This window comes from Anas acuta (genome assembly GCF_963932015.1).
Source record: "Anas acuta chromosome 4 unlocalized genomic scaffold, bAnaAcu1.1 SUPER_4_unloc_1, whole genome shotgun sequence".
Taxonomy (NCBI): Eukaryota; Metazoa; Chordata; class Aves; order Anseriformes; family Anatidae; genus Anas; species Anas acuta.
Window position 1 is genome coordinate 115,511 of NW_027075981.1, and position 26,386 is coordinate 141,896.

At 44.8% G+C, this 26,386-nt stretch overlaps 1 protein-coding gene across 1 annotated transcript; it reads right to left on the reverse strand.

The window, feature by feature from the left end:
- Positions 1-1,119: 1,119 nt before the first annotated feature.
- Positions 1,120-23,668, reverse strand: LOC137848770 (DNA ligase 1-like; the record flags this gene model as incomplete). The annotated part of the gene is given in 17 exon segments (XM_068668203.1): positions 1,120-1,733; positions 2,283-3,148; positions 3,230-3,375; positions 4,520-4,830; positions 5,380-6,245; positions 6,327-6,472; positions 7,617-7,927; positions 8,480-9,345; positions 9,427-9,572; positions 10,717-11,027; positions 11,576-12,441; positions 12,523-12,668; positions 13,813-14,123; positions 14,673-14,743; positions 14,745-15,547; positions 15,620-15,765; positions 23,448-23,668. Coding segments are annotated over 7 exon segments (2,241 nt in total), but the record flags the coding sequence as incomplete, so codon positions are not given.
- Positions 23,669-26,386: the final 2,718 nt, after the last annotated feature.

Consider the following 26,386-nt stretch of genomic DNA (forward strand, 5'->3'; position numbering starts at 1 on the left):
AATGAATTCCTATCCCCATCATCACTTCCCATCCCACTGATCATCTGCTATCCCAAAAACCTCCCAGTTCTTATCCCCTCGGCATCCCAGTGCAAGAAGTGCTGCAGGCAGAGGCCTTGCTGAGTGACCACCTAAGGAGAGGAATTTAATCCAGAAGGAAGGAAAGAAGAGCAAAGGGGGGCCAAAACAGCAGGGCCGCAGCCCTGGGAGGAGCGGGAGCCAGCTGCTGGACCTGCCATGGTGGCTGGAGAGTGGGGCGGTTGCTTGGGGAACCCGAGCAACAGGGGTTCCGTCCCAACGGCTGACCAGCCCCTCGCCGACATCGTGGGGAGGACTGCAGGCTTTGGAGCCAAGCAGGCTGCCCAGCGCAAGACATGGCCTTCCCCAAACAAACACTCGCAAAGAAATGCTATATAGAAACCTCTCCTGCGATTAGGACACCTTCTCCAGCTCCCAGAGAAAGTGCTTTTTCCCCTCTTGTTTCTGAAGCCGTTGCACTAAAAATGCAAACGCATCTGTCTCCCTCCACATGCTATGAATAAGAGCCAGAAGATTCAAAACCACCCTATTTGTTCTCCCCACAAAGCCGAAAAAACACCAGTTGAAACAGAGTTTTCTACCTCTCTCCCAAGAATTTACATTCACATATCCTGTGACTGCAAAAATAGAAGGCAGGGCTCAGGAGGAACAGCCAGTGTTGGAAATGAAAAAAAGCAGCCTCTTTCTTCAGAGTCTTAAGCCTATGCTACTAAGAAAAACAAAACAAAACAAGAGGAGAGGAGAACAGCAGCGGGAAATTTACCTATTCTCCAGGTGTTCAATTGCAAAGCCTCCTCTGGAGGATCAACAGCTGTGAATTCAGCGTGCTTAGGAGAAATTAGATCTACGTCTGAACCACAACTATTTCAGTAGCATCACTAACTTATATTACTCTGAAGAAGCAGTCAGCACCGTTTCTATGTTAGGAAATAGCTGAACACAGTCTGTTATTCACAGGAATTATTCAGGCAGGCTTCTTTAGGAAGGCTGGGTTTCACTAGAACATTACTAGCCTGTAAGCCTCATGGAATCACCTTCCATCCTGACTGCTAAACCTCCTTGCTCCCTACTATCTTCTTTGCCAAGGTACAGCTGTCCACGTTTACTTTTCCTACTTGGCTGGACTGAATTTAAGAAGGGATCTTGCAACTCTTCCTCTTGTTTGCCACTTAATCATCACACCAAATGAAAACTATTTGCCTTTCACCTCTTTATTTCAGGCCTTCTTTCCTAGTGGTCATTTAAAAACGGAAAGAAAAAGTCCATCAACTTTCTTTTTTTAATATTCAGCAGACTCTTAAGTCATCAAGCACTTCAAGACTGTTTGAAATAATCTCTACATTAATAGAAAAGGAATTCCTCAGACACACTGCGGCCGCTTACCTTTAATACACTCGTTGGATGAGACGGAGCTGTATTTCTTGCTTTCGCCTGCACTGGAAGGCTTCCCTTCCTTGTAAGGTTGTTTACTGCTCTCACTTGTGCATTGCTCACATGAAGAGCCATCTGGAGGATGGGATTCTTCCTTCTTCTCCCGCGTTATCTTCTGGAAACGAGGATCTAAGTGTTCCAAGGAGCCCTTCACTTTCCTGGTGTTTCTCTTTTTTCTTCTTTTTCTTCTCCTTTTTCTTCTTTTTTTACGCTTGCGATTGGCATTGTCAAAGTGGAGCGCACAGAAACACAAATCGTGAAGTCTGAAAGAAACATGCAAGTTTAAAAGAGAAAAAAAGATGTGGCACTTGTTGCCTATATGAAACTTTATTTATTTTACCACAGGTGATGATTTGCAGCATGTCAGCTATTTTGTGGTGCTTTGTGCACACGCAACTTACTTTAGATGTAGCAAACTTAAGCCCTCAGATTGAAGGACCATAGGTCCTGGTTTGTACACAGATCATTAACAATGGCTAGCTCTGGAATACGTGCAAGCAGAAAAAAACTTTTAACCTAATCCAGAATGGTGTACGGATGTGTTTCCAACTATGTGGTCCAAAGCCAGTGCTCTGACACAATTCAGCAATAGCTTTCCTATCTTCACCGATCAACCTAACAACATGATCCCCAGCCAGCTGATGCTATCTAAGTAACTTAGAAACTACCAGAACCAAAAAAAAAAAAAAAAAAAAAAAAAGAAGAAGAAAATAGAGAAGAAAAAAAAAGGAGAAAAAAAAAAGGAATACATGAGAAGCACCCAGAAAAGAATTAGGATAAAAAATGCGGAGTATGCTGGAATCCTTGCTTACTTGGAATCCTTCTCTCCATGTTTATCCTTAGACTTCTTTTTCTTCTAGAACTTGTGATATTTTTGCATTTTTTTCACCACCTAAAAGCTCCTTTTCTATCTTTCTGTCTTTCCTTTCTATTTCACTTTCACTACCTTCTGCACGGGTAGATTTTCTTTTTCTGTTTCCTTCTGTTTCATTTTTCTGGCGACAGTTCTCCAAATGAGCTGACACAGGTGGAAGCGCATGTCTTTCACGAGAATGTCTTCCAGAATGTTGCTGAGATACCGAGCAACGATGCAAGTCTGCTCGGGGTGTGCTAAAGCGACGTACATCTTCATCTCTCAAGAGGGAACCGTGAGGCCATCCACTTTTGTAATGATAATGCTTATGTGACCTGCCGTAGTAAGTTGCAGTCCATTTGTCAAAGGCTGCATCGCCGTGAGAGAACTTTCTCTCTCTACTGACTCCTGTCGCATGAGGTGAATAGTAATCATTGGAATAGCTACATCTTTCCCATCTCCGTGCTTCATCTCGATAGTATCTTTCTCTGCTCCAACTTCTTTCCCCTTTGGATCGGTAATATCTATTGCTACCTTGTTCTGATCTTCCTCCGCTGCCAGATCTGGACTTTGAATATTTGACTGCTCTTCTGCCATTCTCAGGGCTGTTTCTTTCACCAGGGAAAGATCTGCACCTGCTTCCCTCCCAGTGCTCCTGCTTGTGACGCTTTTGCTCAACAACTTCCACGCTCTGAGAACACCTCCTCTTGCTGGAAGGACCTGCTTTTTGACTCTCCTTCTCTTCACTAGGAGCATGTTCCCTCTTGCTTTGGTAATGCTCTTTCTCAGTGTTTTTAGTCTTGGCCTTTCTACCTTGGCATCTCTCTGCAATAGCTGAGGGGGAAAGCTTTTTAGAGCTACATTCAGTGTCACACTTGAGAGAGGAAGTTTGCCGCAATTTCTCACCACGCTCTTTGCCGTACAAAACGTTTTCTTTTGAAATGAGGTCACGTTCTTTTGATCTTCTTGGTTTCTCCTTGTCTCCACCGTCATCACATTGGTACTGTGCGAGGTATTCATCCTTCCCAGCAGATTTCGGAGGGTCCGCGACACTGCACAAAATAAAATCACATTTCTCACTTCTGCTGAAGGACGTGAAGATTAACAGTAAAACCTTCCAAAGGCAAACAAACAAACAAAAACCTCCGGACTACAGGAACACTCGCAAAGATATGCCATTTAGAAACCTCTCCTGCGATTAGGACACCTTCTCCAGCTCCCAGAGAAAGTGTTTTTTCCCCTCGTGCTTCTGAAGCCATTGCACTAAAAAAGCAAACGCATCTGTCTCCCTCCACATGCTGCGGCTCTGAATAAGAGCCAGAAGGTTCAAAACCACTTGATTTGGTCTCCCCACATAGCCGAAAAAAAACACCAGTTGAAACAGAGTTTTCTACCTCTCTCCCACAAATTTACATTCACATATCCTGTGACTGCAAAAATAGAAGGCAGGGCTCAGGAGGAACAGCCAGTGTTGGAAATGAAAAAAAGCAGCCTCTTTCTTCAGAGTCTTAAGCCTATGCTACTAAGAAAAACAAAACAAAACAAGAGGAGAGGAGAACAGCAGCGGGAAATTTACCTATTCTCCAGGTGTTCAATTGCAAAGCCTCCTCTGGAGGATCAACAGCTGTGAATTCAGCGTGCTTAGGAGAAATTAGATCTACGTCTGAACCACAACTATTTCAGTAGCATCACTAACTTATGTTACTCTGAAGAAGCAGTCAGCACCGTTTCTATGTTAGGAAATAGCTGAACACAGTCTGTTATTCACAGGAATTATTCAGGCAGGCTTCTTTAGGAAGGCTGGGTTTCACTAGAACATTACTAGCCTGTAAGCCTCATGGCATCACCTTCCATCTTGACTGCTAAACCTCCTTGCTCCCTACTATCTTCTTTGCCAAGATACAGCTGTCCACGTTTACTTTTCCTACTTGGCTGGACTGAATTTAAGAAGGGATCCTGCAACTCTTCCTCTTGTTTGCCACTTAATCATCACACCAAATGAGAACTATTTGCCTTTCACCTCTTTATTTCAGGCCTTCTTTCCTAGTGGTCATTTAAAAACGGAAAGAAAAAGTCCATCAACTTTTTTTTTTTAATATTCAGCAGACTCTTAAGTCATCAAGCACTTCAAGACTGTTTGAAATAATCTCTACATTAATAGAAAAGGAATTCCTCAGACACACTGCGGCCGCTTACCTTTAATACACTCGTTGGATGAGACGGAGCTGTATTTCTTGCTTTCACCTGCACTGGAAGGCTTCCCTTCCTTGTAAGGTTGTTTACTGCTCTCACTTGTGCATTGCTCACATGAAGAGCCATCTGGAGGATGGGATTCTTCCTTCTTCTCCCGCGTTATCTTCTGGAAACGAGGATCTAAGTGTTCCAAGGAGCCCTTCACTTTCCTGGTGTTTCTCTTTTTTCTTCTTTTTCTTCTCCTTTTTCTTCTTTTTTTACGCTTGCGATTGGCATTGTCAAAGTGGAGCGCACAGAAACACAAATCGTGAAGTCTGAAAGAAACATGCAAGTTTAAAAGAGAAAAAAAGATGTGGCACTTGTTGCCTATATGAAACTTTATTTATTTTACCACAGGTGATGATTTGCAGCATGTCAGCTATTTTGTGGTGCTTTGTGCACACGCAACTTACTTTAGATGTAGCAAACTTAAGCCCTCAGATTGAAGGACCATAGGTCCTGGTTTGTACACAGATCATTAACAATGGCTAGCTCTGGAATACGTGCAAGCAGAAAAAAACTTTTAACCTAATCCAGAATGGTGTACGGATGTGTTTCCAACTATGTGGTCCAAAGCTAGTGCTCTGACACAATTCAGCAATAGCTTTCCTATCTTCACCGATCAACCTAACAACATGATCCCCAGCCAGCTGATGCTATCTAAGTAACTTAGAAACTACCAGAACCAAAAAAAAAAAAAAAAAAAAAAAAAGAAGAAGAAAATAGAGAAGAAAAAAAAAGGAGAAAAAAAAAAGGAATACATGAGAAGCACCCAGAAAAGAATTAGGATAAAAAATGCGGAGTATGCTGGAATCCTTGCTTACTTGGAATCCTTCTCTCCATGTTTATCCTTAGACTTCTTTTTCTTCTAGAACTTGTGATATTTTTGCATTTTTTTCACCACCTAAAAGCTCCTTTTCTATCTTTCTGTCTTTCCTTTCTATTTCACTTTCACTACCTTCTGCACGGGTAGATTTTCTTTTTCTGTTTCCTTCTGTTTCATTTTTCTGGCGACAGTTCTCCAAATGAGCTGACACAGGTGGAAGCGCATGTCTTTCACGAGAATGTCTTCCAGAATGTTGCTGAGATACCGAGCAACGATGCAAGTCTGCTCGGGGTGTGCTAAAGCGACGTACATCTTCATCTCTCAAGAGGGAACCGTGAGGCCATCCACTTTTGTAATGATAATGCTTATGTGACCTGCCGTAGTAAGTTGCAGTCCATTTGTCAAAGGCTGCATCGCCGTGAGAGAACTTTCTCTCTCTACTGACTCCTGTCGCATGAGGTGAATAGTAATCATTGGAATAGCTACATCTTTCCCATCTCCGTGCTTCATCTCGATAGTATCTTTCTCTGCTCCAACTTCTTTCCCCTTTGGATCGGTAATATCTATTGCTACCTTGTTCTGATCTTCCTCCGCTGCCAGATCTGGACTTTGAATATTTGACTGCTCTTCTGCCATTCTCAGGGCTGTTTCTTTCACCAGGGAAAGATCTGCACCTGCTTCCCTCCCAGTGCTCCTGCTTGTGACGCTTTTGCTCAACAACTTCCACGCTCTGAGAACACCTCCTCTTGCTGGAAGGACCTGCTTTTTGACTCTCCTTCTCTTCACTAGGAGCATGTTCCCTCTTGCTTTGGTAATGCTCTTTCTCAGTGTTTTTAGTCTTGGCCTTTCTACCTTGGCATCTCTCTGCAATAGCTGAGGGGGAAAGCTTTTTAGAGCTACATTCAGTGTCACACTTGAGAGAGGAAGTTTGCCGCAATTTCTCACCACGCTCTTTGCCGTACAAAACGTTTTCTTTTGAAATGAGGTCACGTTCTTTTGATCTTCTTGGTTTCTCCTTGTCTCCACCGTCATCACATTGGTACTGTGCGAGGTATTCATCCTTCCCAGCAGATTTCGGAGGGTCCGCGACACTGCACAAAATAAAATCACATTTCTCACTTCTGCTGAAGGACGTGAAGATTAACAGTAAAACCTTCCAAAGGCAAACAAACAAACAAAAACCTCCGGACTACAGGAACACTCGCAAAGATATGCCATTTAGAAACCTCTCCTGCAATTAGGACACCTTCTCCAGCTCCCAGAGAAAGTGTTTTTTCCCCTCGTGCTTCTGAAGCCATTGCACTAAAAAAGCAAACGCATCTGTCTCCCTCCACATGCTGCGGCTCTGAATAAGAGACAGAAGGTTCAAAACCACTTGATTTGGTCTCCCCACATAGCCGAAAAAAAACACCAGTTGAAACAGAGTTTTCTACCTCTCTCCCACAAATTTACATTCACATATCCTGTGACTGCAAAAATAGAAGGCAGGGCTCAGGAGGAACAGCCAGTGTTGGAAATGAAAAAAAGCAGCCTCTTTCTTCAGAGTCTTAAGCCTATGCTACTAAGAAAAACAAAACAAAACAAGAGGAGAGGAGAACAGCAGCGGGAAATTTACCTATTCTCCAGGTGTTCAATTGCAAAGCCTCCTCTGGAGGATCAACAGCTGTGAATTCAGCGTGCTTAGGAGAAATTAGATCTACGTCTGAACCACAACTATTTCAGTAGCATCACTAACTTATGTTACTCTGAAGAAGCAGTCAGCACCGTTTCTATGTTAGGAAATAGCTGAACACAGTCTGTTATTCACAGGAATTATTCAGGCAGGCTTCTTTAGGAAGGCTGGGTTTCACTAGAACATTACTAGCCTGTAAGCCTCATGGCATCACCTTCCATCTTGACTGCTAAACCTCCTTGCTCCCTACTATCTTCTTTGCCAAGATACAGCTGTCCACGTTTACTTTTCCTACTTGGCTGGACTGAATTTAAGAAGGGATCCTGCAACTCTTCCTCTTGTTTGCCACTTAATCATCACACCAAATGAGAACTATTTGCCTTTCACCTCTTTATTTCAGGCCTTCTTTCCTAGTGGTCATTTAAAAACGGAAAGAAAAAGTCCATCAACTTTTTTTTTTTAATATTCAGCAGACTCTTAAGTCATCAAGCACTTCAAGACTGTTTGAAATAATCTCTACATTAATAGAAAAGGAATTCCTCAGACACACTGCGGCCGCTTACCTTTAATACACTCGTTGGATGAGACGGAGCTGTATTTCTTGCTTTCGCCTGCACTGGAAGGCTTCCCTTCCTTGTAAGGTTGTTTACTGCTCTCACTTGTGCATTGCTCACATGAAGAGCCATCTGGAGGATGGGATTCTTCCTTCTTCTCCCGCGTTATCTTCTGGAAACGAGGATCTAAGTGTTCCAAGGAGCCCTTCACTTTCCTGGTGTTTCTCTTTTTTCTTCTTTTTCTTCTCCTTTTTCTTCTTTTTTTACGCTTGCGATTGGCATTGTCAAAGTGGAGCGCACAGAAACACAAATCGTGAAGTCTGAAAGAAACATGCAAGTTTAAAAGAGAAAAAAAGATGTGGCACTTGTTGCCTATATGAAACTTTATTTATTTTACCACAGGTGATGATTTGCAGCATGTCAGCTATTTTGTGGTGCTTTGTGCACACGCAACTTACTTTAGATGTAGCAAACTTAAGCCCTCAGATTGAAGGACCATAGGTCCTGGTTTGTACACAGATCATTAACAATGGCTAGCTCTGGAATACGTGCAAGCAGAAAAAAACTTTTAACCTAATCCAGAATGGTGTACGGATGTGTTTCCAACTATGTGGTCCAAAGCCAGTGCTCTGACACAATTCAGCAATAGCTTTCCTATCTTCACCGATCAACCTAACAACATGATCCCCAGCCAGCTGATGCTATCTAAGTAACTTAGAAACTACCAGAACCAAAAAAAAAAAAAAAAAAAAAAAAAAAAGAAGAAGAAAATAGAGAAGAAAAAAAAAGGAGAAAAAAAAAAGGAATACATGAGAAGCACCCAGAAAAGAATTAGGATAAAAAATGCGGAGTATGCTGGAATCCTTGCTTACTTGGAATCCTTCTCTCCATGTTTATCCTTAGACTTCTTTTTCTTCTAGAACTTGTGATATTTTTGCATTTTTTTCACCACCTAAAAGCTCCTTTTCTATCTTTCTGTCTTTCCTTTCTATTTCACTTTCACTACCTTCTGCACGGGTAGATTTTCTTTTTCTGTTTCCTTCTGTTTCATTTTTCTGGCGACAGTTCTCCAAATGAGCTGACACAGGTGGAAGCGCATGTCTTTCACGAGAATGTCTTCCAGAATGTTGCTGAGATACCGAGCAACGATGCAAGTCTGCTCGGGGTGTGCTAAAGCGACGTACATCTTCATCTCTCAAGAGGGAACCGTGAGGCCATCCACTTTTGTAATGATAATGCTTATGTGACCTGCCGTAGTAAGTTGCAGTCCATTTGTCAAAGGCTGCATCGCCGTGAGAGAACTTTCTCTCTCTACTGACTCCTGTCGCATGAGGTGAATAGTAATCATTGGAATAGCTACATCTTTCCCATCTCCGTGCTTCATCTCGATAGTATCTTTCTCTGCTCCAACTTCTTTCCCCTTTGGATCGGTAATATCTATTGCTACCTTGTTCTGATCTTCCTCCGCTGCCAGATCTGGACTTTGAATATTTGACTGCTCTTCTGCCATTCTCAGGGCTGTTTCTTTCACCAGGGAAAGATCTGCACCTGCTTCCCTCCCAGTCCTCCTGCTTGTGACGCTTTTGCTCAACAACTTCCACGCTCTGAGAACACCTCCTCTTGCTGGAAGGACCTGCTTTTTGACTCTCCTTCTCTTCACTAGGAGCATGTTCCCTCTTGCTTTGGTAATGCTCTTTCTCAGTGTTTTTAGTCTTGGCCTTTCTACCTTGGCATCTCTCTGCAATAGCTGAGGGGGAAAGCTTTTTAGAGCTACATTCAGTGTCACACTTGAGAGAGGAAGTTTGCCGCAATTTCTCACCACGCTCTTTGCCGTACAAAACGTTTTCTTTTGAAATGAGGTCACGTTCTTTTGATCTTCTTGGTTTCTCCTTGTCTCCACCGTCATCACATTGGTACTGTGCGAGGTATTCATCCTTCCCAGCAGATTTCGGAGGGTCCGCGACACTGCACAAAATAAAATCACATTTCTCACTTCTGCTGAAGGACGTGAAGATTAACAGTAAAACCTTCCAAAGGCAAACAAACAAACAAAAACCTCCGGACTACAGGAACACTCGCAAAGATATGCCATTTAGAAACCTCTCCTGCGATTAGGACACCTTCTCCAGCTCCCAGAGAAAGTGTTTTTTCCCCTCGTGCTTCTGAAGCCATTGCACTAAAAAAGCAAACGCATCTGTCTCCCTCCACATGCTGCGGCTCTGAATAAGAGCCAGAAGGTTCAAAACCACTTGATTTGGTCTCCCCACATAGCCGAAAAAAAACACCAGTTGAAACAGAGTTTTCTACCTCTCTCCCACAAATTTACATTCACATATCCTGTGACTGCAAAAATAGAAGGCAGGGCTCAGGAGGAACAGCCAGTGTTGGAAATGAAAAAAAGCAGCCTCTTTCTTCAGAGTCTTAAGCCTATGCTACTAAGAAAAACAAAACAAAACAAGAGGAGAGGAGAACAGCAGCGGGAAATTTACCTATTCTCCAGGTGTTCAATTGCAAAGCCTCCTCTGGAGGATCAACAGCTGTGAATTCAGCGTGCTTAGGAGAAATTAGATCTACGTCTGAACCACAACTATTTCAGTAGCATCACTAACTTATGTTACTCTGAAGAAGCAGTCAGCACCGTTTCTATGTTAGGAAATAGCTGAACACAGTCTGTTATTCACAGGAATTATTCAGGCAGGCTTCTTTAGGAAGGCTGGGTTTCACTAGAACATTACTAGCCTGTAAGCCTCATGGCATCACCTTCCATCTTGACTGCTAAACCTCCTTGCTCCCTACTATCTTCTTTGCCAAGATACAGCTGTCCACGTTTACTTTTCCTACTTGGCTGGACTGAATTTAAGAAGGGATCCTGCAACTCTTCCTCTTGTTTGCCACTTAATCATCACACCAAATGAGAACTATTTGCCTTTCACCTCTTTATTTCAGGCCTTCTTTCCTAGTGGTCATTTAAAAACGGAAAGAAAAAGTCCATCAACTTTTTTTTTTTAATATTCAGCAGACTCTTAAGTCATCAAGCACTTCAAGACTGTTTGAAATAATCTCTACATTAATAGAAAAGGAATTCCTCAGACACACTGCGGCCGCTTACCTTTAATACACTCGTTGGATGAGACGGAGCTGTATTTCTTGCTTTCACCTGCACTGGAAGGCTTCCCTTCCTTGTAAGGTTGTTTACTGCTCTCACTTGTGCATTGCTCACATGAAGAGCCATCTGGAGGATGGGATTCTTCCTTCTTCTCCCGCGTTATCTTCTGGAAACGAGGATCTAAGTGTTCCAAGGAGCCCTTCACTTTCCTGGTGTTTCTCTTTTTTCTTCTTTTTCTTCTCCTTTTTCTTCTTTTTTTACGCTTGCGATTGGCATTGTCAAAGTGGAGCGCACAGAAACACAAATCGTGAAGTCTGAAAGAAACATGCAAGTTTAAAAGAGAAAAAAAGATGTGGCACTTGTTGCCTATATGAAACTTTATTTATTTTACCACAGGTGATGATTTGCAGCATGTCAGCTATTTTGTGGTGCTTTGTGCACACGCAACTTACTTTAGATGTAGCAAACTTAAGCCCTCAGATTGAAGGACCATAGGTCCTGGTTTGTACACAGATCATTAACAATGGCTAGCTCTGGAATACGTGCAAGCAGAAAAAAACTTTTAACCTAATCCAGAATGGTGTACGGATGTGTTTCCAACTATGTGGTCCAAAGCCAGTGCTCTGACACAATTCAGCAATAGCTTTCCTATCTTCACCGATCAACCTAACAACATGATCCCCAGCCAGCTGATGCTATCTAAGTAACTTAGAAACTACCAGAACCAAAAAAAAAAAAAAAAAAAAAAAAGAAGAAGAAAATAGAGAAGAAAAAAAAAGGAGAAAAAAAAAAGGAATACATGAGAAGCACCCAGAAAAGAATTAGGATAAAAAATGCGGAGTATGCTGGAATCCTTGCTTACTTGGAATCCTTCTCTCCATGTTTATCCTTAGACTTCTTTTTCTTCTAGAACTTGTGATATTTTTGCATTTTTTTCACCACCTAAAAGCTCCTTTTCTATCTTTCTGTCTTTCCTTTCTATTTCACTTTCACTACCTTCTGCACGGGTAGATTTTCTTTTTCTGTTTCCTTCTGTTTCATTTTTCTGGCGACAGTTCTCCAAATGAGCTGACACAGGTGGAAGCGCATGTCTTTCACGAGAATGTCTTCCAGAATGTTGCTGAGATACCGAGCAACGATGCAAGTCTGCTCGGGGTGTGCTAAAGCGACGTACATCTTCATCTCTCAAGAGGGAACCGTGAGGCCATCCACTTTTGTAATGATAATGCTTATGTGACCTGCCGTAGTAAGTTGCAGTCCATTTGTCAAAGGCTGCATCGCCGTGAGAGAACTTTCTCTCTCTACTGACTCCTGTCGCATGAGGTGAATAGTAATCATTGGAATAGCTACATCTTTCCCATCTCCGTGCTTCATCTCGATAGTATCTTTCTCTGCTCCAACTTCTTTCCCCTTTGGATCGGTAATATCTATTGCTACCTTGTTCTGATCTTCCTCCGCTGCCAGATCTGGACTTTGAATATTTGACTGCTCTTCTGCCATTCTCAGGGCTGTTTCTTTCACCAGGGAAAGATCTGCACCTGCTTCCCTCCCAGTCCTCCTGCTTGTGACGCTTTTGCTCAACAACTTCCACGCTCTGAGAACACCTCCTCTTGCTGGAAGGACCTGCTTTTTGACTCTCCTTCTCTTCACTAGGAGCATGTTCCCTCTTGCTTTGGTAATGCTCTTTCTCAGTGTTTTTAGTCTTGGCCTTTCTACCTTGGCATCTCTCTGCAATAGCTGAGGGGGAAAGCTTTTTAGAGCTACATTCAGTGTCACACTTGAGAGAGGAAGTTTGCCGCAATTTCTCACCACGCTCTTTGCCGTACAAAACGTTTTCTTTTGAAATGAGGTCACGTTCTTTTGATCTTCTTGGTTTCTCCTTGTCTCCACCGTCATCACATTGGTACTGTGCGAGGTATTCATCCTTCCCAGCAGATTTCGGAGGGTCCGCGACACTGCACAAAATAAAATCACATTTCTCACTTCTGCTGAAGGACGTGAAGATTAACAGTAAAACCTTCCAAAGGCAAACAAACAAACAAAAACCTCCGGACTACAGGAACACTCGCAAAGATATGCCATTTAGAAACCTCTCCTGCGATTAGGACACCTTCTCCAGCTCCCAGAGAAAGTGTTTTTTCCCCTCGTGCTTCTGAAGCCATTGCACTAAAAAAGCAAACGCATCTGTCTCCCTCCACATGCTGCGGCTCTGAATAAGAGACAGAAGGTTCAAAACCACTTGATTTGGTCTCCCCACATAGCCGAAAAAAAACACCAGTTGAAACAGAGTTTTCTACCTCTCTCCCACAAATTTACATTCACATATCCTGTGACTGCAAAAATAGAAGGCAGGGCTCAGGAGGAACAGCCAGTGTTGGAAATGAAAAAAAGCAGCCTCTTTCTTCAGAGTCTTAAGCCTATGCTACTAAGAAAAACAAAACAAAACAAGAGGAGAGGAGAACAGCAGCGGGAAATTTACCTATTCTCCAGGTGTTCAATTGCAAAGCCTCCTCTGGAGGATCAACAGCTGTGAATTCAGCGTGCTTAGGAGAAATTAGATCTACGTCTGAACCACAACTATTTCAGTAGCATCACTAACTTATGTTACTCTGAAGAAGCAGTCAGCACCGTTTCTATGTTAGGAAATAGCTGAACACAGTCTGTTATTCACAGGAATTATTCAGGCAGGCTTCTTTAGGAAGGCTGGGTTTCACTAGAACATTACTAGCCTGTAAGCCTCATGGCATCACCTTCCATCTTGACTGCTAAACCTCCTTGCTCCCTACTATCTTCTTTGCCAAGATACAGCTGTCCACGTTTACTTTTCCTACTTGGCTGGACTGAATTTAAGAAGGGATCCTGCAACTCTTCCTCTTGTTTGCCACTTAATCATCACACCAAATGAGAACTATTTGCCTTTCACCTCTTTATTTCAGGCCTTCTTTCCTAGTGGTCATTTAAAAACGGAAAGAAAAAGTCCATCAACTTTCTTTTTTTAATATTCAGCAGACTCTTAAGTCATCAAGCACTTCAAGACTGTTTGAAATAATCTCTACATTAATAGAAAAGGAATTCCTCAGACACACTGCGGCCGCTTACCTTTAATACACTCGTTGGATGAGACGGAGCTGTATTTCTTGCTTTCGCCTGCACTGGAAGGCTTCCCTTCCTTGTAAGGTTGTTTACTGCTCTCACTTGTGCATTGCTCACATGAAGAGCCATCTGGAGGATGGGATTCTTCCTTCTTCTCCCGCGTTATCTTCTGGAAACGAGGATCTAAGTGTTCCAAGGAGCCCTTCACTTTCCTGGTGTTTCTCTTTTTTCTTCTTTTTCTTCTCCTTTTTCTTCTTTTTTTACGCTTGCGATTGGCATTGTCAAAGTGGAGCGCACAGAAACACAAATCGTGAAGTCTGAAAGAAACATGCAAGTTTAAAAGAGAAAAAAAGATGTGGCACTTGTTGCCTATATGAAACTTTATTTATTTTACCACAGGTGATGATTTGCAGCATGTCAGCTATTTTGTGGTGCTTTGTGCACACGCAACTTACTTTAGATGTAGCAAACTTAAGCCCTCAGATTGAAGGACCATAGGTCCTGGTTTGTACACAGATCATTAACAATGGCTAGCTCTGGAATACGTGCAAGCAGAAAAAAACTTTTAACCTAATCCAGAATGGTGTACGGATGTGTTTCCAACTATGTGGTCCAAAGCTAGTGCTCTGACACAATTCAGCAATAGCTTTCCTATCTTCACCGATCAACCTAACAACATGATCCCCAGCCAGCTGATGCTATCTAAGTAACTTAGAAACTACCAGAACCAAAAAAAAAAAAAAAAAAAAAAAAAGAAGAAGAAAATAGAGAAGAAAAAAAAAGGAGAAAAAAAAAAGGAATACATGAGAAGCACCCAGAAAAGAATTAGGATAAAAAATGCGGAGTATGCTGGAATCCTTGCTTACTTGGAATCCTTCTCTCCATGTTTATCCTTAGACTTCTTTTTCTTCTAGAACTTGTGATATTTTTGCATTTTTTTCACCACCTAAAAGCTCCTTTTCTATCTTTCTGTCTTTCCTTTCTATTTCACTTTCACTACCTTCTGCACGGGTAGATTTTCTTTTTCTGTTTCCTTCTGTTTCATTTTTCTGGCGACAGTTCTCCAAATGAGCTGACACAGGTGGAAGCGCATGTCTTTCACGAGAATGTCTTCCAGAATGTTGCTGAGATACCGAGCAACGATGCAAGTCTGCTCGGGGTGTGCTAAAGCGACGTACATCTTCATCTCTCAAGAGGGAACCGTGAGGCCATCCACTTTTGTAATGATAATGCTTATGTGACCTGCCGTAGTAAGTTGCAGTCCATTTGTCAAAGGCTGCATCGCCGTGAGAGAACTTTCTCTCTCTACTGACTCCTGTCGCATGAGGTGAATAGTAATCATTGGAATAGCTACATCTTTCCCATCTCCGTGCTTCATCTCGATAGTATCTTTCTCTGCTCCAACTTCTTTCCCCTTTGGATCGGTAATATCTATTGCTACCTTGTTCTGATCTTCCTCCGCTGCCAGATCTGGACTTTGAATATTTGACTGCTCTTCTGCCATTCTCAGGGCTGTTTCTTTCACCAGGGAAAGATCTGCACCTGCTTCCCTCCCAGTGCTCCTGCTTGTGACGCTTTTGCTCAACAACTTCCACGCTCTGAGAACACCTCCTCTTGCTGGAAGGACCTGCTTTTTGACTCTCCTTCTCTTCACTAGGAGCATGTTCCCTCTTGCTTTGGTAATGCTCTTTCTCAGTGTTTTTAGTCTTGGCCTTTCTACCTTGGCATCTCTCTGCAATAGCTGAGGGGGAAAGCTTTTTAGAGCTACATTCAGTGTCACACTTGAGAGAGGAAGTTTGCCGCAATTTCTCACCACGCTCTTTGCCGTACAAAACGTTTTCTTTTGAAATGAGGTCACGTTCTTTTGATCTTCTTGGTTTCTCCTTGTCTCCACCGTCATCACATTGGTACTGTGCGAGGTATTCATCCTTCCCAGCAGATTTCGGAGGGTCCGCGACACTGCACAAAATAAAATCACATTTCTCACTTCTGCTGAAGGACGTGAAGATTAACAGTAAAACCTTCCAAAGGCAAACAAACAAACAAAAACCTCCGGACTACAGGAACACTCGCAAAGATATGCCATTTAGAAACCTCTCCTGCGATTAGGACACCTTCTCCAGCTCCCAGAGAAAGTGTTTTTTCCCCTCGTGCTTCTGAAGCCATTGCACTAAAAAAGCAAACGCATCTGTCTCCCTCCACATGCTGCGGCTCTGAATAAGAGCCAGAAGGTTCAAAACCACTTGATTTGGTCTCCCCACATAGCCGAAAAAAAACACCAGTTGAAACAGAGTTTTCTACCTCTCTCCCACAAATTTACATTCACATATCCTGTGACTGCAAAAATAGAAGGCAGGGCTCAGGAGGAACAGCCAGTGTTGGAAATGAAAAAAAGCAGCCTCTTTCTTCAGAGTCTTAAGCCTATGCTACTAAGAAAAACAAAACAAAACAAGAGGAGAGGAGAACAGCAGCGGGAAATTTACCTATTCTCCAGGTGTTCAATTGCAAAGCCTCCTCTGGAGGATCAACAGCTGTGAATTCAGCGTGCTTAGGAGAAATTAGATCTACGTCTGAACCACAACTATTTCAGTAGCATCACTAACTTATGTTACTCTGAAGAAGCAGTCAGCACCGTTTCTATGTTAGGAAATAGCTGAACACAGTCTGTTATTCACAGGAATTATTCAGGCAGGCTTCTTTAGGAAGGCTGGGTTTCACTAGAACATTACTCCGCAAGTCCCTTCTATTCCTTTTCCCCTTAGAATCTGGGGATGTTTCAGCTAAAAAGGAGGGCAGAAACACTCTCCGTAGGTCTCCACCATGTAGTAAAACAGCGCTGCGTACCTGGTTAACCTCTGCAGCCAGCAAAGCATTTCTATTTGCAGCAGTGCCCTGACCCCAGCCTCTTGCTGAGTTCCGTCCTGTGCTGCTCGGATGCTCCCGCTGCTCAGACACGGGGGCTTAGAGAGCCACCGGGCCAGCACAAGCCCCCGAGCTCACTGTCAAACTTCACTTTTGCCATCTTTCACTTCACCAGCGCCGCCGGACGAGGAGCCCAGCAATGCCTGATGCCGCTCCGGGCTCACCTAAACGCGGGGCAGGAAATTCAGATTCAAAGCTGCGAAGGTTTTTCTTAGTGAAAGCATGGAATGAGTGGCCATCGGTGACTAACCTTACAGGAAGGCATTCACTTTGTGAATGCTGCAGTGAGTGAAGACTGAAGGCGTTTTCTGAGTGACCTAAGGAGAGCCCTCCCTGAAAAGCAGGACGTTTTATTGTCTATGTAACATCTCCTTTGAAGGCTCGAGCACGAGATCCACCAGGTTTAAAGTCACAAGAAACGAATCTGCCACCACAGAAGCAATACATTTCATCTACTAAGCCTAAATACCGTATTTTGCCTCCTCTGTAGGTTTAAAAAAACACGGCCATGCTTGAAGGAATGCATTCTCAGATATTCTACGTATTTACAGTGCTTTAATTAATACCACAGACATGTTGTGCTGTTTAGGGGAATTTGCAATTACATTTTCATTTCCAACCAAACGCAGCCTGACACAAATTGGGAGCAACAGGAACTAATCATCTGGAAGCCGGGATATGCATCATTCACCATTTTCTAAGAAAATGACAAAAATGTAAAACCCCAGCAGTCTGAGAACGTGAGCACTCAGGTAAAGGCCTGATCAAACAAACGCGCACAACTATGATTTGTCCTTTTAACTCAGCAAAAGTCTGCAAACTGCCATAGTAGCAAATGAGGAGAAGGAGCTGGTATTTACAGAAGTTGCAGCTGAAGATTCAGATAAACCATTCGGGTCGATGCTCCCTTCCTGCAGGTTTAAGCTGCGGTCACATCGCCTATTTCAAACCCTTTTGATTTCTACCAGTCACCCCAGATCCCACCTATTTTGCACGTTTTCCAATCAATGAATTCGCTACGTGATTTCTGGGGCACAAGAGCAGGCCTGGTGAAGAGGAGCATGCCTGGTGCCATCATTCAATCAAATCAAAAGCGTCCAGGAGAAGCCCGGGGTGTGGTGCTCACAGGGAATGTTTGCGAGCGGCCAAGTTCAGCAGAAGAGAATAGGCAGGACTGGAAGCCCAGGGGAACGAGATGCATCTGTTGTTGCAGGCAGCCCCAGCAAAATGTTACAGCTTCACTAGCCTGGGGCATGATTCCCCCCTTCCCTTTTCACAGCCAAGTACAATTATTAGCTTGCCTTTTCTTTTTTTTTTTTTTTATTATTATTATTTTTATTTCTTTTTGCCATCGTCAGGCTGAGGCCGGCTGAGAATATTTTGTGTCTAGACTAATAAATGTTTGTGCGGATTTTGCAAGAGCGGCTTATGGGAACAGAATCCACTTTTTGTTTTCTGCTGGAGGAAAAAAAATAAAATAAAAATAAAGGAGGAGCATTAAAAGCAACCAAGCACCCCCGTGCATTTGTTTGAAATTGCATATTACGGTGCTGCTATTTTATGTGCAATCAATACATAATTTGGAAGAAAAAAATGCTTTTAAAATTCAGAGCTATCCCTGAGCAGCTAAGGTTCTCTTGGAAACTGAAGGAGGAGTCTGAAATGATTGTTCTTGTTTTTGCATCCCCCAGTGGGAAAGGCAGCACACAAGTAGAAGCCACTGTGCTTTGAGGCGGCATGAATCATTAAGAATAAAGATCCCCCCCCATTTAAACATGAGATATTAAAACTGAATCTAGGACAAAGGTAAACTAAACAGACTCCTTCCTTCCCGGGCAGTCAGTGGGTTAAATCAAATATCAAAGGGGCAACATCAACCTTATAACTTCCTCTGCCGAAATTAAAAAAAAAAAATAAAGGTAACTTCTATTTTGCCTGCCCCGACCCCAATCGCATCGCCCGAATGGGTGCAAACTGCTGGGATATGTGAGGGCCCAAGCCTACATTTTCCCTTTTTTGTATTTGTTGGAGGAGGGCGGGGTATCTCCAGATGAAATGGCTGACCGAGCTTTTTATTTCCTCGCTTTGGGTGGAAATGACTGAATCTTTCCAGGCAGCGGAGCAGTGCTCGACCAACTCCCTCGGCCTCCCCGCGTGGGAAGAGCCCTGCCGGGAGCAGCCCGCATAACCCTCAGATGCCAGCCCCATCAGGATTAGGTCCAGCAATGGGATGTTGGCTCCTCTAAGTGAGGACGCATCCTCTCGAAACACATACACAGAGATTTAAATGAGATATTCCCAAGAACACCTGCCTATTCTTTCAGCACGTGTGCAAAGAGTAAATTCATTTTACTTCGTTCCTCTTTTTCTCAACTCTCCCCTCCTTCCTCCGGAAGGAAACAGCCAAGCAATATTAGCAGGGCCTTCCTTTTCCCCTGGTGGAGTCGAAGAACGCGAGAATTGAGAAAAGTGACTTGTCAGGAATCAAGTTTAAAAAGAGTGTTTGTGGACTGCGAGGTAAAATACCGGAAGCTGTAATCAGAAACACAACTTTTAACTAAAAAAAGCTTCTTTCCATTGTAAATTATTCCAGTTAGTGAAATAACAAATTAGTTCTCTGCTCAGCCACAGCCTCCTCCACCAAATTTAAGTAAAACCTGCAAAGAAGTCAAAGTTGTAAAACATTTGTCAGATGCAAGGGGCAGCATTGCGTGGGTTAGCATCACGCTCGGATGCCCACAGTACCAACAGGTGCTTTCTTTCCAGAGGCACCAGCTCCTCCAAGAGTTCCCCGCATGAAGAACTGAAGAAGCTGCAGGCAGGGTGAGCCTTCCTCAGTCCTCATCCTCACAGCGAGGAGTACTGGGGACGGGGAGCTGTGTTTCGGCTTGCTAAGAAGCAGAAACCCCCCGAGTTTTCAGGCGGGCTCCGCTCAGCTCCCCTTGTGACTGCTGCTCGGGACACGACCCTGCCTTGCTCAGCACCCTCGACTCCAGCAGGTGCTGCTGCTGGCAGCTGCCCTATGTATACAAAAAAAAAAGAAACCAACACAGTATTTTCCTGCTTTTAAGTATATCCCAAAGATTTACTAGGCATTGTGACGTTCTGCAGAAGCCCACAGCTGTAACTAAGGTTTGTGGGGTGTAGAGGGGCTGGGGGCTAAACAAGGCCAACAAGAGCCACATCTCCTCCCCGGTTGTCTCCCCTGTACTCTTTTTAGGACATCCAACATTCCCAGATCTCGTTTTGTCCCAGTGACCAAACAGGAGCCTGGCACTCATGCACTACGCCTTAAAACCTCTACAAACCGTGCGCCTAAGTCACAGCACTCATTATAAGCCGGCAGCTCTTTCTGGTCTCACAAACTATATGTGGCTTGAGAGATGCTCTCCAGATTCAGGGCGCTGAACACCTGCAGCCTTTGCCATAACCATGACAAAGTTCAGGAGCTCCCTGCTGGCTCCAAGGCTGGCTCCAGCAGCGGCTTCAAGCTGTGGGTCAAGAAGGCCAAGGCACCCAACAAGAACCTGCAACACCAAGTGGCTTTCTGGAACGGCTTCAAACACAACTGGAAGCCTGTTGGTTTTTTTGGAAGTGAGCTCTTCTGGACCTGTTAGGTGCAAGCAGAAGTCAAACTTTCAAAGCATGTTTGCATCGTTAAGCTCTCCATGATCCATCTCCAAGGTCTTCTAAGAGCTAGTAGCAACGTGGTCAGAGTTCTTGCCTGTTTTTCCCTTCACGTTCTCCCATGTCAGCAGCCGTGTGCTCCCTTTGGGCTGACTTCCAGAGCTGGGTAGAAAGGATCCCCTGGAAGCAGAGATGCTGCTTTATGCAACACCTTGCAGCTCACTGCACTCTGAAGGGTACACGAAAAGAGGTGAGTGGTCCTGGTGTGGTTCCTTCCAGCTCTCAGAAAGGCAAGAGAACTGGAAATGAACCATCAGCCAAAGGGAGGCACGGCACAGTGTTACGAAATGCCATCTGGCTGCTACAGGATAAGGAAAGGAGGCATTTTTGGTGGCTCCCATCTCCACAGAAAAAGAAACAACTATTTATGCAGCAGAGTGGTTGGAGTATTTCAGGAGGCCCTGAGCTACCCCAAAAACCAACAACGAAACCACAAACCAAACTGAAACCAAACCAAACTAACATGATGGACTGCAATAAAAGATGAACATCAGAATTAATACTACCAATGACAATAAATTTGTTGAAAACTTGAGTCATCACATCCCTTGTGTAGACTGCAGGAGGAAGCACCTTTAGTGCCTGATGTGACAGTGTCAGAAAGTTAATTAATAACACCACAAAACTGGATTCCTGTGAGCACACACTCGGCAAAGGTGATACAACCGACAGCCGGACTTGAACACTGATACTGGTACCTGACTGGGAAATAGCGAGGAAACAAAGGGAGGAGGGGAAACAGTGCTATCCTGAAAATTGCATCACTTGTTTACAAGTCACCGGCAACTCTGAGGCAAACCATCTCGGGCATTTATGGATCAGTGACCTCACGTCTCTGGCACAGGACAGAGAGGGAATACCGACCGTGAGTTCACAGAAGGGAACAGCGCGTCCAGGCCCTCCTGCACTGCGCCAAATGTGGTCAGAATGTCCCCTCCCCTCATCACCCCAAAACTTATCACGTAGGACTTCTATTAAACAGACCCCAAAGAGCTCGTTCTGTCAATTTTGCAACAGGCTCAGGATTTCTCAGAATTAGAGAGGCTAATTTCATAATATACAAAAATACTGCATCTGGCACAGGGGAATTCTCAGCTAGACTTCAGCCTTGAGACACAAAGCGAAACTGACCATAGAAATAGAGATTGGCCAGAGCTCAGCCACAAGCGAGTATGCCTCGGTTATATTTATTACGTGCAAACAGAACTAGAAAAACAGTTTACACTGACTTGCTGCTTTAGAAGTTAGTTCCATAAAGACGGAAGAAATTCTCAACTCAAACTTGAAGAAAGCATCAGACTTCAAAACCAGTCGTAGATCTTTGAAGTAAGACTGTTATGAATTCAGAAGTCACATCCAAACAAAAAGATCATTTATATTAATAGTAACTAGATTAAAAAAAAATTAATCCTGTCCCTCAGGCTTTGTAAGTGACTGGGGAAAAAACAGCGCAAGGATAGTAATAAGCCTAAGTGAAACACCACAAACTGCTAAGGGAAGCAAAAGACCCAAGGAAACAGCCTTTTTGGTACATTAGGAACAAAAGGAATCCTAACAACAGCACAAAGTCCATCACTTGACAGAAATTCTTCAGCGTAGAGAAATTTACAAAAGGCAGAACCGTTCAAAAGCCAGCTCTAACAGGCTCCAGGGACGCGTGGACACGCAGCGATAAACATCGGTTTTCCCAGTAATAACCAGCAGAGATAAATGACGACAATTACGGCTAGCAAACGGAGCGCTGGATGCAGCTGAAGCAGGCACAGGTCATCGAGGGCTTGGCAAGAGAAGAGAGAGCCCAGGAGAGCCACAAGAAGCATTCAAGGAGTAGGAAAGCCTCACAAAGAGAATGCGTGCCCTACCTCCAAGTGTTATGTCTCAAACTTGTCTTTGTTAAACAAGCACAGTGCACAGGTGCTTTACGGAAATGCAGAGGGCTTTTTGGCTGAGGAAAGCTAGTAGGACTGCCAGCCTGAAGTTAGCAGTCACCTCGTTTAGAAAAAATGGCACCTCCTTCTAACGAGCTCCAGGGAACCCAATTAACAGCGTAACTGGAAGAGGCTGCCTTGCTGGCAATGTTTCAAGATGGTAACAAATGGGTTTTCTACATAATGTCTGCTTGTTCGGGGAGGTTTGGACTTACAGCCTATGGCATTTGGGTCCTGGGGTTTGCCTCATACAGGTTGTTCTCCACAGCTGGACCAGGTTCCTCAGAGCACCCACCAGCTCCTCGTGCGTGAAACCCCTCTGAGCAAACACCAACACAGCACAGGCTGCTGCTTAACACCAGCAGCGCAGCTTTCCAAACTCCCCTCTCCTTTCCCCCTCCAGCGGGCTGCTCGTGTTCACCTCAGGCCTTCCACAACAAAGCCCCCTTTGCACGGATCGCCGTGCACTTTGACAGCCCCAAGGCACTCTCTGGGGCGCCTGTCCCGGCTGGGACCGCCACCTCAGCCTTGACTCACCCTTCAACGAAGCCAAACTCCTCCGTCAAGCCTGACGGGGAGTCCCAGCACCTACCGGGCAGCGCTGACAGCCGCAGCCGCAGCCTCTCCGCTCCCTCAGCGCCCCGCCGCCGCCTCCATTAGGCGCCTCGCCCCGCCGGCTGCCGATCTCCAGCGCCGCGCAGCACCTGGGGGACAGCCGGGCGTCAGGGCGGCCCCCGGCACCGCAAAAACCCCCGGCAGGGCTGGGGACATGGCCCCGCTCCCCTCCCACCGCCACACCGAGCGCGTGTGTGTATATATAGAGGGGGGGGGGAGCCCGGTCTCGGCTGGCTCCGTCCCGTTTCAAGGCACGGAAAGCGAAGTTGCTCGCCCTGCCCGTGTGCCCCCCATACCCCCGGCTCTGTCACAGCCCAACCGCGCCCCGTTCCCCCCTCACAGAGCCGGGGAAGGGGTGCTCGCAGCCGCCCCTCTCCTCAGGGCCGGCCGGGGGAGCGCCTCGCCTTCTCCCCGGGGGTCTCCCGTGGCCGCTTGGGGTCGCCTCCCGCAGCCGCCTCGCCCCCCTCTCCTCTCAGCCCCGCCGCCTGCCTCCTCCTCCGCCGCCGCCGTTTTGCGTCTCCGGGAGTCGTCCGCTGCCGGCGGGGCGGGCGCTGAGCCGTCGCCGAGTCCCAGCTCCGCCGGCCGCCCGGGCCCTCGCCTCGCAGCCCGCGGCGCCCACTCGCATCCTCCCGGCGCCTCGCAGCCTCCTCCCCCGTCCCCGGGAGGGTTTGAGAGCCGGGCAGGGCCGGGCAGCGGCGGGCCGTGGTGCCTCAGCCTCCCCCGGCAGGGAGCGGGGCGGAGCCGCTCCGCCCGGCAGGCGGCGGCCGGCCCGGCCCGGCTCGGCTCGCCTCGGCTCAGGGCATAAAGGCGCTGAGGGCGCCCGGCTCCCCGACCTCGGCTTCTTCTCCAGCCCCGAGTTCCCCTCAGGTGCCCGGTGCTGAGGGAGGAATGCCCTCCGGGGCTGGCTGGGACACCCCCAAAACCTTTGGAGAAAAAACAAACAAACAGCGAACAAACAAAAAACCCACCCCCAACCCCCTTTTTTTCCACCTCCAAGTTGAATAAAGAGGAGCTCTTCCTTCAGTACGTGTCCAGATATCTTAGTCTACGTTTTGCTTTAACTCCCACTACGTACTTCTCTTCAATACGCTGTGCTTCCACATACCGCTGCTTTTAGCAATGTTTTTACCTCAGACGCTAAAAGTTGATCTTTTCCCCAAGTCAGAAAAAACAGAATGGGGCTTCTGGGAACCCTTAGCTGTGACAGCTGTTCATGTCCAACCGAGATTTACGCCTTTATATATATTTAACTGTGAAGGTCTTCTTCTCTCCCGACTAATAACGGGGAGAAGTTTGCCCAAAACTTCGAAGAGCAAAAGTTTTGATGCCAGGAACGCTCCTGCTTCCTCGTTGCCTGTCATTCCCTATTAAGTATGAAATTTTCCAGTTGCAATGCAATGAGCTGACTGTGGTTCCATAGGTAAAGATGCATTTAGGATACCAGGTTTTCAACATCGTCTTGAAGTGGATAAGAAGAAACACATTTTTGCCTCAGTGATATGTTTTTTTCCTCTCCTTTGCCTGGAGATGCAATGAAAGCTTCCTGTTGTCCGCTCAACACAGGCATCTTCTTCACGGTAGCTTTTTAAATACAGTGCTAACAACACAGCTCTTTGTTCCCTTCTGTACATCTACTGAAACGCAGATTAGGTGCCAGGCGTAGGTCAGTCTTGGAAAAAGCTGCCACCCCTAATGTTATAAGTTAGACCACACAATTTTCTGGTCTATTGAAATTATTTTATTAATCAAGTAAGCAGACACAAGCAAAACAGCGCTGGGCAGCTGGGGAGTCTCTGCTCCACCACAGCACGCAACTTCCCCTTTCCAGTGTCGCTGTTTTAGAGCATTCAAGTTCTGGCTTGTCGAGACTTGACCTGTCGACTTGTCGACTTGTCGAGACTTGTTCTGAGGCTGCGCAGTCTGTTGTTGGGGGTCGTTATTCTTCCTCCGGTGATCATGCGTTGTGCTTGTGTTCAGGTGGGGGCAAAATAGGATGTCTTGCGGTGGGTGGGTGGTGTCTTACAAAATCCTTGTTTTAACAAGGATTTAACAAGATGTTTACCCAACCCTCCTTCCCCATTTGTCCCCATGTTACAATGCTGTGAGTTGTGAAACCTTATCTCCTCAGTAGATTCTTTAAATTCTCAAGGACAATGAACAAGCCCCTACTAATTTATCACAATCCCTCCTTTTTCTTTTTCTAACATATTTTGTTCATTGAATTTTTGCAATATTTTCTTGCTGAGCATCAAAGTTTCTGCGTCGTCCTCCTCCTGCTCAAGAGATTCATACTTAGCATACACAAGCATAAGATGAGCAGCTTCCAATTGTCTTTTCACAGTTGCGATTACTCGATTGAATATACATGGTCCAAAAGTCAGTGTTAATATAAGTAACAACAAGGGCCCCACTATGGTTGTTAGCAGTGTAGTAAGCTAAGGTGAGTAATTAAACCAGGATTCATACCAATTCTGATGAGCCTCATTTTCCCTTTTGTGTTTTTCTAATCCTTCCCACGATTTAGTCATTGTATCTCTTACCACCCCAGTATGATCTTTACCAGATGGTATTCAGCCACTGTGTGATGGGTATACATATACTCTTCAGTGTGGTATAGAATCCTTGGTATAATGACCACCTGTACACAAAAATCGTGAGATGTGTTAAACAATTTTAAAGATAGGCAAGGAGTGACTCTCAACAATGAACATACCCACTTAGTGTTATTTGCAGGAATAAACCATTTGTGTGTTTGGTACCTTTTTTTTTTTTTTTTTTCAGTGGCATGGCACAGATCATTTTTATCTCTTGGAACTGTGCCGATACATCTACCTTTTCCCATAACTTGAGTCAAAGTTATCCCAATTTCCTGACCCCAGCTGCACTTGGAAGGATTTGACTCGTTTGAATATTCAGACCTCCCCATATCTCCTATAGCTTCATAATATGGGGGCTTAACACTTACACATAGCCAGCACCCTTCAGTTATCTCAGGATTAGTTCGATTTAGTACCTGGAAACTAGCATTTATAACTTTCCACATACTACTCTCGGGTACAACCCCTTTCTTTTTTTTTTTTTTTTTTCACAATGCTTGGAAGCAGTGTGGGTAAGGATAACTCTGTTGACTTATTAGAAAACACTGTAGTAGGTTGGGCAGTCCCAGGTATCTTTACAGTCTGGACAACCAAACCTTCCCCTAATAACTCTTTATTAGGCCCGACTACCTTGGAAGTCTCGGGTTTTTCCTTCTTTATTGGTATGAGTCCTCCCCTATCTGTTCCATGTTAGTAAAATCTGACATTTTTCCCTAGTACCCAGCTAGTATCGTCTGAGTTTGTTATATTTATATACAGAACCTTGCAAATTTCTTTATTTCCGTGGAAGGTTCCTGTATACCCTATACCATGCCCTTGCCACCTGTAACA